Consider the following 14,109-nt stretch of genomic DNA (forward strand, 5'->3'; position numbering starts at 1 on the left):
TTCTGATTTGTTAGCTATTTTCCCTCTTTGAGGCATTTTAATAGTTGTAGAGTTTGTTCAAAGACTTGAAAGTGTAGAACAGACAAGAGGAGCAGTAAAGACGTCTGCTCTCACTTGCAACCCGGAAACTTTTTGATTTGAGTTTGATGGATTGCCTTTAAATTCTCTACAGACAATCATAATCCAATCAGAGGATGAATGCTACTGAATCTGGTGATCTCTTAATGTTTTTATAGCACTGTATGAAAAGCTAAGGGATCACCACAGGCCATAGTTTATTTTGAACAGGACATGAATGTGTGTATCAGATTTCACAGAACTCTTTCCAGTAGCTTTTGAGATATTTCATTAATGGTTATAAATGTCAGCCTGTTGATGGTGCTAGAGGAAAGGTCACAGCATCATCAGACTCAGTAGGATTAATCATCTGGGGTCTATGAATGACTGAACAAAATGTCCTGCAGTGCCTAGAGTCATGTTGCTATTGTGGTCATAGGCTTTGGGTGGATTAGCTAGACTTTAACTGTTTTGTTGTGTCTATCCCATATGATTCTCAGGGTCTCCATGGATGAAAAACCACAGGAAGCTGTATTGGTGTTGAACGTTCCTGGGTCTGTCTCTGGCCTGACTGTGGACTGGATCCACCAGATCCTCCTCTGGACCAGTATAGAGAGCGATTCTGTTAATGTTGGCCTGCTGGATGGTTCAGCACATCGGCAACTCATCACAGGGCTGGACAAACCCTCTGCTGTGGCTGTGGAACCTCTCCAAGGGTAAGAGGGCCACAGCATTTACATTTCATTTTAATTCATAGTTAACAGCATTGTCAAGGAGATTCAGGTTTGCACGACAGCAGGATCAATAAAAAGCTTCAGCTGATGATAATTATGTTTCTAGGGCTTTGTATTGGCAAGAATCTGGCAATACAGTAGTATCACAATACAGGGATTATGATTTGATATATTGCAATATATTTTGATACTGCATAAAATCTCCTATAAAAAAAATTGTCTTTTCTTATGCAATTGGAACAGCGATCTGCATTTGTCACAGTCCTTGTAACATCCAACAACATAGCACTACTTAGCATGTGAACTATTCATTAAAATTTGATGCTGTGTTTTTGAGAATTAATACAGTATTTCAAAGTGTGACATCACGATACTCACGGCAGTGTGTTTTTTGACAAGTATCTAACTATGTTTAAAATTAGGTGGTTGTTAAAAAACACGAAATGGAGTGAGGGGTCAAGTTTGTTAATGTTATCTCTCTCCGGGATCTAGGTTAAAGCTAGCATCCTGATCAAAGTAATGGTTAATATTAGCATTTACAAGTTGTAGCATGATTTATATGATGGACATTGTGCACGTAAAGAGTGTTGTGTCAACACTTGACATATTCAGTTCACTTTTATTTGTATAGCACCAAATCATGACAAAAATCAGGGCACTTTACATAGCAAGGTCTTGAAATTATTAATAAAGAGAGAAACACAAATCCCCCTTGAGCAAGTGTAATATCGTGATACTCAAGTGTATCAATATTTTCTTACACCCCTATTTGCATCATGGTCAAGAAATTACAGGTAATGTTTGTTTACTTTATACAGTGCCTTGCGAAAGTATTCGGCCCCCTTGAACTTTGCGACCTTTTGCCACATTTCAGGCTTCAAACATAAAGATATAAAACTGTAATTTTTTGTGAAGAATCAACAACAAGTGGGACACAATCATGAAGTAGAACGAAATTTATTGGATATTTCAAACTTTTTTAACAAATAAAAAAACTGAAAAATTGGGCGTGCAAAATTATTCAGCCCCTTTACTTTCAGTGCAGCAAACTCTCTCCAGAAGTTCAGTGAGGATCTCTGAATGATCCAATGTTGACCTAAATGACTAATGATGATAAATAGAATCCACCTGTGTGTAATCAAGTCTCCGTATAAATGCACCTGCACTGTGATAGTCTCAGAGGTCTGTTTAAAGCGCAGAGAGCATCATGAAGAACAAGGAACACACCAGGCAGGTCCGAGATACTGTTGTGGAGAAGTTTAAAGCCGGATTTGGATACAAAAAGATTTCCCAAGCTTTAAACATCCCAAGGAGCACTGTGCAAGCGATAATATTGAAATGGAAGGAGTATCAGACCACTGCAAATCTACCAAGACCTGGCCGTCCCTCTAAACTTTCAGCTCATACAAGGAGAAGACTGATCAGAGATGCAGCCAAGAGGCCCATGATCACTCTGGATGAACTGCAGAGATCTACAGCTGAGGTGGGAGACTCTGTCCATAGGACAACAATCAGTCGTATACTGCACAAATCTGGCCTTTATGGAAGAGTGGCAAGAAGAAAGCCATTTCTTAAAGATATCCATAAAAAGTGTCGTTTAAAGTTTGCCACAAGCCACCTGGGAGACACACCAAACATGTGGAAGAAGGTGCTCTGGTCAGATGAAACCAAAATCGAACTTTTTGGCAACAATGCAAAACGTTATGTTTGGCGTAAAAGCAACACAGCTCATCACCCTGAACACACCATCCCCACTGTCAAACATGGTGGTGGCAGCATCATGTTTTGGGCCTGCTTTTCTTCAGCAGGGACCGGGAAGATGGTTAAAATTGATGGGAAGATGGATGGAGCCAAATACAGGACCATTCTGGAAGGAAACCTGATGGAGTCTGCAAAAGACCTGAGACTGGGACGGAGATTTGTCTTCCAACAAGACAATGATCCAAAACATAAAGCAAAATCTACAATGGAATGGTTCACAACTAAACATATCCAGGTGTTAGAATGGCCAAGTCAAAGTCCAGACCTGAATCCAATCGAGAATCTGTGGAAAGAACTGACAACTGCTGTTCACAAACGCTCTCCATCCAACCTCACTGAGCTCGAGCTGTTTTGCAAGGAGGCATGGGCAAAAATTTCAGTCTCTCGATGTGCAAAACTGATAGAGACATACCCCAAGTGACTTACAGCTGTAATCGCAGCAAAAGGTGGCGCTACAACGTATTAACTTAAGGGGGTTGAATAATTTTGCACGCCCAATTTTTCAGTTTTTTTATTTGTTAAAAAAGTTTGACATATCCAATAAATTTCGTTCCACTTCATGATTGTGTCCCACTTGTTGTTGATTCTTCACAAAAAATTACAGTTTTATATCTTTATGTTTGAAGCCTGAAATGTGGCAAAAGGTCGCAAAGTTCAAGGGGGCCGAATACTTTCGCAAGGCACTGTAGGTGGTTGGACACAAGACTGTTTGTTTTAAATCATGCGGGGTGGCTGTGGGTCGTCTCCTAACCAGAGTGTTGGCGGTTCAAATCCCGAAGTGTCCTTGGGCAAGACACTGAACGCCAAGTCGCTCTTGGTGGTTGTGCCATCAGTGTGTGTGTGAGAATGTTTATGTGCACAATTGAGTGAATGAAGAATAGTGTAAAAGCGCTTTGAGTGTGCTTCATTGCATAGAAAGCGCTATACAAGTATAAGGCCATTTTACCCTGGGAGAGGCAATGTACTGTAGTACGTGACAATACATACATTAACAGATGGCAACTGCACACTAAAGAGAGCATAATTAGGTCCAACCACATGGCCTTGTCAGTTAGCATTTTAGCTCATTCTGTCTGTTTTGTCTTTAAAGATAATCTGAATAATTCTTTGATACCTTTCCTGACTGTTGTTCTTTCATTTATTATTGTAAAACTCAGCTGCTTCTGCTTTCTCAGGTTGCTCTTTTGGGCTCAGTGTGGCAGCTTCCCAAAAATTGAGCGGGCCAGTTTGGACGGCCGGGACAGGATGCCTCTGGTCACTTCCTTAGTACGTGAGCCTGTTTCCCTCACCCTGGGTATGTTCTGGTATATGATACAGGAGGTTTGAAATTTCTGTGTAGCTGATAGGTTTTAAAATCTGTATTTCATGTTCATAGTGAATCTAAATTGAAGAGGGAATAGAGCGGCTTCGCTTTTAAAAGAGAAATTATATCTACTGTTTCTAGTTCTGTAATTCAGAAATGCCATCACAAAGCTCAGTTAAGTGTATTTAAGTAGAAGTCCCTCATTGTTTTTTATTGTGTCCATGAATGGTGTTTTTTTTTTTTTTTCCTAGATGTGTCTCGTAAACTGCTGTACTGGGTTGACCAAGGAATGAGAAGCATCTCCAGAGTCAATTTAGAAGGCCGAGACCGTAAAACAGTGGTAGAGTCTAATGGCTACCTGGACCAGCCCTTTGGACTGGCTGTGTTTGAGGTAAAGCATTACAGCCCCAAGACGGTAGGGAGATTGGTGTACCTCTGACTTTCAACCAGTGTGTACTAGGACAGGGTGTGGCCACCCATGAGCTGGAAAAAAAAAACAGTTTGGCCCTTAAAGTTACTCAGATCTTAATAGTTGCCTGTTTTTCCTGCTTCTAACACAACAACTTCAAGGACTGAATGCTCACTTACTGCCTGATATACCCCACACACTGACAGGTGCCACTGTAGAGATTATCAGTGTTTATTCATCTGTCAGTGGTTATAATGCGATGGCTGATTGGTGAATGATGTCAGGTTTTTTTCTTATCACATATAAACAACTTGATTTTCAGTTCACATGAAATTTCAGGATCAGATTTGTTTTTTTTTTTTAACTCCCTGTGGACTCAGTAACTGATTCGTGTCTAAAAGCTACTGTACCAGATTTCTGTCAATTTTGGCCCAATAAATTATTCTTTGCTTTTTGTTTTCCCAAAAGTTTCTGGATATATGATGCCGCTTGGTTTCGTGCCATTTCACTGATTGACACTTGGTGATGGTAAAATATAGAATCTAAAAAAAATGTAATTACAATATTTTGAAAAAACAAAATCAGCTTTACAGATCCTTTAAGGAAGGAAATTGATTCAGCAGACAGCCTGTTATAGCAGTTCTGCTGAATGTGTCCCCTCTGCTTCAGGGTTTTGTATATTGGAGTGAAGGCGTCACGAGCTCCATCTGCAGAGCAAATAAGCACAATGGCAGCCAACTTCAAGTACTGCTGACAAACGTCACCTCACCGGGCGGTGTGGTCATCATTCAGCCTGCTCTTCAACCAAACGGTATGACCAATCAGAAGTGATCTATACATATACCTCTGACGTTAGTATAATTTTGCAGATTGAAGTTTTATTTTTAAGTGCACATACCATTAAAGGTGCCGTAAATAAACAGGGCCACCTCACAGTCACAGATTCCTCTCACCTGGCTCTACATTACATACTGCTGATTCCTAGGGCCATCTGTATGTGAACGTACCGGGACAGAGTGCCAGCATAAGTGTGTCAACCCGCAGGCTGAGAGTCCGAAGTTCAGCTGCGTTTTGCCTGAAACAGGACAAAAGAAATCAGATAAAATCCCTGCCATCTCTCGGAATATTCCTACATCAACTTTGTCCAACCATACATTTGCTGGAATCCTCTTTCTTATCGGTAAGAATCTGATTCCCACGTTTAATCTCATAGCAAGTCCTCACAGTGCTGAAAACCTAATTTCTTTATCTTGCTAGTATAGACTATGGAACACAATTTGTCAACACAGGGCAGATCAACACTAGCTAAAATAGCGTGATCAAATGGACACATTTTGGTAATTATTTATTACTGGCTCATAATCAAATACTGACTATGAAAGACAAATATAGATGTAATTTTGTCCCTGATATTTCCATTAGTTATGGTTTCCCAGCTGCTTCCCAACATGATGTAACTTAAGAAGATATGCATTTGTCATTGTACACAAATGTTGCCTTGGCCACGCTGAGTCATGAACATGCAAAATTCAGCAGTTGTCACTGTGTGTTCCCATGGGCCAAGAGCTGCTGAGCAACTGATTCTACCTGGAGATTCAGTTAGATGTTTATACAGACTGAGGGCTTGAAAGAAACAATATATAGGAATGTGTTTTAAGTTGACAACTTTAACGGTTTGCTAAATGAAATAAAAGCAGCTACTTGTTTGTTTGTCAGCTTAGATGAACTAAGGGTCAGATCACATACAGAAAATAAATATCTACTTTTTAACATGCCCTCTGGCAGGTCAGTAGAAGTAACCTCATTCATGACTGTGTTTTTCCAGTGTTTCTTAGCATGCTGCTGCTGGGAATGGCTTTCTGGTGGTGGAGAAAGCAACTCAGACTGTCCAGGTGTCTCACTGTGCAGAACACCTCCCTCAAGGAATCCCAAGATCCGCTCATTATCCAGGGGCCACCCATACATGCAAATGCATGTCTTGTCAAGGCAAGAGAAGGTTGCAGAATCAGACATTGATTTAGGAGCTCCATATACACTTGTCCAGACTTGACTCAAGGGAATATTTACTAAAGGTTTTGTGGCTTTTTTTGGCACTGAATTCTTATTTACTAAGGAGTCATAGTAGAGTTTTGTACCAGGGGAAAAGAAGAAACGCAGCACAGCTGGAAGGTGTGCGTTTGGTCTCATTTAATATGTATCTTTAGGCTTTCGCTTGGCAGCTGTTATGTGAGACGTTACTGGCTTTCAGAACACAACTGAAGGAAGGACATAATGTTTGCAAGTTGATTTAGAGCATGTCTACATCTATTTATGGCTATTTATGTGCGGCATTTGAATTGATCACGTAAAAGGGATTGAGAATTTGTGTCTCTAGTGAATCCGGTGCGTTCTGATGAGGAAAAATACTGAGTATTTCAGGATGATACCTAATAAATATGATGACCTACTAGCCTATTAATCCCAATAGAAGGGGCCTCTATCTCTTGTTGTTTCATGATACAGTGCCTCTAGTGGCAAAGCTAGAAATTACAACTCACTTGTGTCACATTAAGATTTTTCAGGGGACACATTCATGAACATAACGGCGCATGAAATTGAGCTTGTGTAGCTCAAAGCGTCTGTGTAAGCATACTTAACATAGGTCATGTTCTGGTCTTAACGCTACTGCGGCTGTGCTCATTTACATTGTTAGTACTGCTAAATTGAAAAATTGCAGAGACCTGATGGTAATTTGTGACAGAAATAGTTCCAGTTTCAAAAAGTTATATAAGCTGAATTTTTATAAATTTAAACCTGATTAAAACCTTTCTGATGAGTTTTCAGTTGTAAAATGTCCCACTCGGTAAATATCTCTGTCAAAGCTCTATAAAACCAAATTTAAAAGATCCATATTTTTAAAACATTTTTGTATTAACAAATAATAAAATTAGATTTAAAAATCACAAATATAAATTCATACCTCGGTGTTAAAAATCAAGTAACAGTCTGACTCTATTATTTAGTTTCCATAGATGGAAATGTGTTAATTTATCTTAAAGAGTGCTCCAGTAGCTTCCCGTATTAACACCTTGACCAACTCTGTTCTGAGTAAAGGCTTAATGCTGTGCAGTGTGTCAGCTAAGATGTGGTTTCTCCACCACCAGGAAACTCTACCTAAGCTGGACTTGGACAGGGAATGAAGATGGTGTGTCACAGTCAGCTGCTTGGCTTCACCTGATGATGCCTCAAATCCACACAGGATGATGGGATGAGGCGGCACACAACCTGGTTGATCACACAGCCGTGCCCCGACTTCCTGTGAAGGGTAAATCATTCATGAACTGAGTCAGTGATTTTAAAAAAAAGTCTGAGATCAGAGAGAAAGACTTCTAAAAAGTTACTGTAGTCCCTTCAGTTTTGAAGGAGTAATTCTTTCATTAAATGAGAAGCTTAATACCACTCTCATATCTGTGTAGTAAATATGAAGTTAACACCCAGAAGATGTTAGCCTAAAAACTAGAAGTGGGGGGTAAACAGCTAGCCTGGCTCTGTCCAAATGCAGGAAAATCCACCTACCAGCTCCTCTCGAGCTCCGTTTCCAGTTTTTATGCTAAGCTAGTCTAACCAGATCGTTGCACTGGCTTCTTATTTACCACACGGACATGAGTAGTATTAATCCTCTCATCTCACTGTGAGAGAGCAACATTTCTAACAAAGAAATAAAGCCTAACTTGTTCAATGGTACTTTGAGTACATGTCTCCTGGAGATTTGGTTTTGCTCTTGTGCAGAGTGTGTGGTTATTGTTGGAGTGAATGTTCAGTTGACTAACTGTTTGAATTCACATCTTTTTAAGCAATTACTGTGACAGTCTCAAAAAATGTGTATGGTACAGCTGAGCTGATAAAAATCTACTGGTACCAAGTAAAAGATGTTTCTGATGTGGTGAAACAGTTCTGTGGTTGGTATTTATTTTTAAGGAAGGGTTTTATTTATTTTTGGATAGCATTGCTATCATTGTAGTGTACTCTGTTTGCATCATGAATAAAGTTATGTTCTAAATGAATCTAATGTTTTTCACTATGTGTTCATAATCAGTTGTAACTGCACATTGTTCTCCTATAAAGCAGCCTGTTATAGATACACTGTGTGTATTATCTTTTAAACAGTGGTTAACAAACTGAATGTTATTTCAGTGTGTTATCATGTACAGTAAATGTGGTGTCATGTGCCTCAGCACAAACAATCTGGATCTTTTTCAGTTTGTCATTACTAAAATTTAGCATCATACGAGATTGTCTTTGATTAAAACCACACTATGTAATTTAAGGTAGCACTAGCATGAAACTCCAACTCTGCTCTGCCCAGCTCTTAAGATATTTGACGTTGTGAAATTTACAGGAAATGAGAAGACAACAAAACTTACTGATCAAGCAGAAATAATTGAAAATCTCTGATTAGAGAGGTCAATCCCACTCAAAACCTTTAAGAAGCTAATGTCTCTGCACTGCTGCCTGTGCAATTCACTGAGTCTGGGTCACAGGAGGCTTCGACAGCACCTCTCCACATTAAGACAAGTTCTGGAGCTTATTTCTGCAACAAAAGAGCTGCATATTGTAGCTTTAGTCGCCATTAAATTAAATTTCCAGAAAGGTTGTGATGTTAAAAAAACACACAAAAAAAACAATCATGATACTGTCTGACATTTTTGCTGTCAAAGAGAATAAGAACAGCATGTTAGAAGAAAGTCGGGATCACCAAAGTCAGACATTCATTCTGCACATACCCTGGATCTCTGCAAAATTTCATGGTTGACCTAGAGTCCTGGGACTTCTCTGACATTAAATTCACCGTTTTGATGCCGCTGCTGTTAGTGGTAAACTAACCTGAGGCCATAACGTGAACAAAAGATTTGTCTTTTTGTTTTTTTAGTAGTTAGAGGGCAAAACGGTTTTGTTATGGCCTCAGTCTTTTTTTCCCTCCATTTTATGGCACTGAAGTCTTTTGTGCCATCTACTACAATGGCTTTAGAAGCATCTGTAAGACCTAATTTATACTTGGACTACTTCTCCCCTATAGATCTCTCTGAGTTGACCTCAACAATTGCTTCATCTAAATCATCAACATGTCTCCTGGACCCCATCCCGACCAGGCTGCTCAAAGACGTCTTTCCCCTAATCAACACATCCATACTAGATCTGATTAACCTCTCTCTATTAACAGGTTATGTTCCACAGGCTTTTAAACTTGCAGTAATTAAACCGCTACTCAAAAAGCCTACCTTTGACCCAGGTGTCCTAGCTAATTATAGACCAATATCCAATCGCCCATTTATTTCCAAAATCCTTGAAAAAGCTGTTGCAAAGCAGTTATGTGACCACTTGCACAAGAATGATTTGTTTGAGGATTTTCAGTCAGGATTTAGAGTCCATCATAGTACAAAAACCGCATTGGTGAAAGTCACCAATGAAATGTCCACACAAGAAAGGTGTTCCATCAGGGGTTGGTTCGCACAAGTATATAAAGACAAACACACACGCACACACCACATGTCAGGAATCGGCGCGTTATGCTGCCAAAAATGTTGAGGGTGAACTCAATTAAAAGGCCAGACAAGGAAATGTAAAACAAAACCGTCTCTTTAATAAGAGAACTAACGCTAAACAAAACCATACAAGACACGGTGAAACACAAAAATCACAGGTCGGTATAAACAGTCCGAGATCAGAGCCAGCAAACACATACAGCAGAGGAATCCAAATACGTAGTCCAAAGGGAAGTCCGATAATTATACACAGTGACAGTCTGAAGCAAGAGGGCAAGGCAGAACAGAATAGTCAGAGGAACAAGCCGAGTCAAAAACACAGGAGTCGATGGAGCTGCATGCTGTTGCTTTTCTTGGATGTTGTCAGTCAAGGATCAATGGAGGTTCACAGTCACATTGTCCTGTACCATCATTCTTCATGTTTTGTTATTTAGTTAATAGTAGAGGGCATCGACACAAAACCATTGCTGAGAGGTTCTAGGAGGGTAAATGCTGCTGATGGTTGTCAACAAGTTTGTGATGGTTCAACAAGTTCTTGTTGAAGTCAGTGAATGAAATTGATCTTACACATGACTTTGGATTGTTCAAATGTATTTATGAGCCACAACCAAGATGTTTCTGTCATATGATGATGAAAACATAGCTGTCAGTCAGTGAATGATGTCTGGTGTTTATGTCTAAATATCTTCATGTACAGAACAATATGATTTTGAGTCTTCACACTTCCAAAGATGTGTTGCAACAAGTGTAAAGAGCAGACTCTTGTGCAACACCCACCAGCAATGTTCACAAGTCATTAAAATGCAAATCATGTCATCAGTTTACTTTAACAATACGCAATACGTTTCCTTCTCTTGTGCTTATTTGAAGTCAGATCATGTGTCAAATCATGTGTGAAGCACTTCACACATTCAGTTTAGCAATATGTTTCTACTTCTTTATATGAACTTGTTTTGTACAGTTCAAGTCAAAGTTTGGAGTTCAATTTCAGAAATTCAGTTTAGATTCAACTTAGAGTGCATGTAATGTGAGTGTGCATTACAAACTAGGGGCTCTAATCCTGACACTCACCCTTTTTAACAGCACAATAACCAGCTACTTGAATAGAACAGGCAAATAAGGGCTTAACATAATTAGTACCTTCAAACATTTCTTCTCTTTGATTAAAATGTTGAAATAGGCTTTAGTGGACTGCCTTCAGAAGTCACATCCTCTTGCTTCTTTCTACCCAGATCCTGTTTGCATTGACGTCATATTGTCAATATAGAATAAAAAAGGAAAGAAAAAGGAACAAGGAGCTCAGTTGTCTTCTATGAATTTATTAAAACATGCAGATAATTCGATGTCTGGTGTTCATGTCTAAATATCGTCATGTACAAAACAATATGATTTTGAGTCTTCACACTTCCAAAGATGTGTTGCAACAAGTGTAAAGAGCAGACTCTTGTGCAACACCCACCAGCAATGTTCACAAGTCATTAAAATGCAAATCATGTGTCATCAGTTTACTTTAACAATCCATAATACGTTTCCTTCTCTTGTGTTTATTTGAAGTCAGATCATGTGTCAAATCATGTGTGAAGCACTTCCCACATACGGTTTAGCAACATGTTTCTACTTCTTTACATGAACTTGTTTTGTACAATTCAAGTCAAAGTTTTGAGTTCAAGTTAAAAATAAGTTTAGATTCAGCTTAAGAGTGCATGTAATGTGAGTGTGCATTACAAAATAGGCACAGCAAACCGGCAATAGGGCAAAGGGTATGGAGACAAATATGAGGGGCCTAATGTGATAACCATCAGCAAAATATGATTACCGCCCAGTAGCTCAAGCTGCATGCTGTTGCTTTTCTTGGATGTTGTCTGTGGTTAAGGATCAGTGGAGGTTCAGTCACATTTATTAGTTAATAGAGGGCATCAACACAAAACCATTGTTTTGCAATATGTTCCCACATCTCACACCACTCTAAATATCATATCGTATCATCTTTTATGATATAGTATTCTATAGTATTATAGGATTCTTAAAGAATGAGAGTAGAGTTAAATTTTAAGTCCTGTCAGTCTCCAACAAAACCTCTGCTAAGTGAAAAGAACATTTGTTATCGGTTGATAAAAAAATACTGAAATTTTGTTGTTGTTGTTGTGAGGAAGCCACGTTGGTTCTGTGGTGACAAAATGCTCTGTACAGCCATGCTGGCACTCAAATCGGAACCCGGATTACTGAGAGAGAGACAGTGAGTGCACACCACAGATAATGGTGTAAGAAATACTCAGATCCCTTAAGTAAAAGTAGCCAATCAACGGTGTTATAAGTAAAAGTCTTGCATTCTGCAAGTACAATATTTGCCTCTAAAATGTAGTGAAGTTGAAATATGAAGTAGCAGAGAATGAAAATACTCATGTAAAAGTACAGATGCTGCAAAATTGTACTTAAGTACAGTACTTGAGTAAATATACTTAGGTACTTTCCACCACTGCAAAAGGGAACATCCTCTCTCTGCTGCCAGCTGGTGACCATAGCAGCAGGTAAAGGAGTCTTATGCAGCTACAAGTGTCAAAGGAACCAGTTGTGCTTTTGGTGCTATGGCCAATTCTGAGCTCTAGAGAGAGAATTTCCTCCCCAGGGGTTAAAGCCCCAGCAGGACTTCCTATTAGAGCAAATTAGACAGAGGAAAAGATAGATACCTGTTTTAGAGCAGTGGTTACATTTCCTTGCTTTGGGTTATAGTCTTTATTTTGTCATAGTGATGGAGTACTCTTTAAAGCATTATTTTATATACTGACAAAGTTTTTATGTAATGCAAAGCCAGTAAACAGCATAAATAGTATGTTTCAAGTGGAAGGATAATCTGGAGGTGCTTTTGAGTAGAGTTGTTTTTGGCAGCCTGTTTTAATTTTAGTTTTAGTCTAGTTTTTGTGTGAAGCTGTCATTTTAGTTTTTTATCAGTTTTAGTCACATTCATACTCTTTTTAGTCTAGTCTAGTTTTAGTTGACGACAACTGATGACATTTAGTCTAGTTTTAGTCAATGAAAATTGTATTTTAGTCTTCTTTTAGTAATGCAATTCTATTTGAAGTGATTTAAAGATTGTAACAATAGGTCAAGATAGAATTGTTTCCTTAGAGGTAGTACTGGTTTCTATGTCACATCTTTAGCAGGTGTATACAGAGTTATTCCACTACTGGTACTCACTGCAGCCCACCACCAGGCATATGGGATACTGGTGATGGGAGAGTCCTCCATTTCCCTCTCGACTGAATGCAGGAGAGCAGAGAAAGTGAAAATTTTCATGAGGATAAAGAGGAAAATGCATGAGACCTGCTGGTAACACTGGCGCAGAGTTAACCCAAATGCTCTCATCCCAGTAGAGTGATGAACCAGCTTAGATCCGCAGGAGTTTGACCACTTTGAGAATATGACTGATCTTGCTGACTGAAGCCATGGTCATGAGGACCTCCTACACGTTCACATCCTCAGTGTCAGTAAAGGCTTTGAAGAGGATCTGGGTGAAATAAGGTATAACTACCACCATGTCCACAAAGTTGAGTCCCCTCTTCAAAAAGAGTTTGATGTTCGCAGTGGTGATAAGGTGAATTAAATATTCAAAGGTGAAAACCACAATGGTGATAATCTCCATCCATTCCATGTGCATTTTGCCATTGATTTTATACATCTGAAGTTCCTCCACTGTGTTGAGAGTCATTGCTAAGATGAAGAAGAGCACCAAAAGGTTAGAGAGCACAGTGAAAGCCTCTGCCAAGGTTGAGGAGTACAGATTCTTCACAATGTTCCACAGAGTCTTCCGCGCCATCCCAAACATCATGTCTTTGAAGTGCTCACTGCCATACTTCACCTCAATCTCAGCCATCAGCTCCCTCTCACCATTCAAATAGTCCTTCACTTCATCCACCCTCTCCTCAAACACCAGCCAGCAGCAAAGCTGAATGTTGTTAGAATCTAACCTCTTTGTTAGAAATTAACCCAATTCTTTTGTTGGAAGCACGAGAAGTGACGACAGGAGAGGACTGTTTAAAATCAGCGGAAAGTTTACTGCATGTTTGATCACAGGTAGGCCTTACAGTGCTGGGATCAGAGAGACAGCGCTCCCGCAGGAGTTCCATCCACTGACCTCGAATTAAGGTCTTACAATACATTTTATTTTCTTGGGCTGCTCCGCCCTAAACAAAGGTACAACAATTCATGCATTGTAATCCTATTGGTCATTTGGTGTGAGCAGGAGCTCACACCTCCTTGCTGGAAGGTGATCTACACTAGGTGTGTGTGTGTGTGTGTGTGTGTGTGTGTGTGTGTGTGTGTGTG

The 14,109-nt window shown here is 39.5% G+C and overlaps 1 protein-coding gene across 4 annotated transcripts in view; it reads left to right on the top strand.

Annotated features, from left to right (window-relative positions):
• The window catches only part of LOC109966880 (low-density lipoprotein receptor-like), a 25,059-nt gene extending 16,752 nt beyond the window's left edge, over positions 1–8,307 (top strand). For all 4 annotated transcript variants that reach the window (XM_020612093.1, XM_020612094.1, XM_020612096.1 and 1 more), the window contains 7 exons: positions 558–773; positions 3,728–3,846; positions 4,107–4,246; positions 4,934–5,075; positions 5,250–5,444; positions 6,090–6,250; positions 7,408–8,307. In XM_020612093.1, coding sequence (XP_020467749.1) covers positions 558–773; positions 3,728–3,846; positions 4,107–4,246; positions 4,934–5,075; positions 5,250–5,444; positions 6,090–6,250; positions 7,408–7,443 — 1,009 coding nt within the window. In that variant the 3' untranslated portion in view covers positions 7,444–8,307. The remainder of the gene's footprint in view (positions 1–557; positions 774–3,727; positions 3,847–4,106; positions 4,247–4,933; positions 5,076–5,249; positions 5,445–6,089; positions 6,251–7,407) is intronic.
• Positions 8,308–14,109: the final 5,802 nt, after the last annotated feature.

The sequence above is a fragment of the Monopterus albus genome, unplaced genomic scaffold (assembly GCF_001952655.1).
Source record: "Monopterus albus unplaced genomic scaffold, M_albus_1.0 scaffold120.1, whole genome shotgun sequence".
NCBI lineage: Eukaryota > Metazoa > Chordata > Actinopteri > Synbranchiformes > Synbranchidae > Monopterus > Monopterus albus.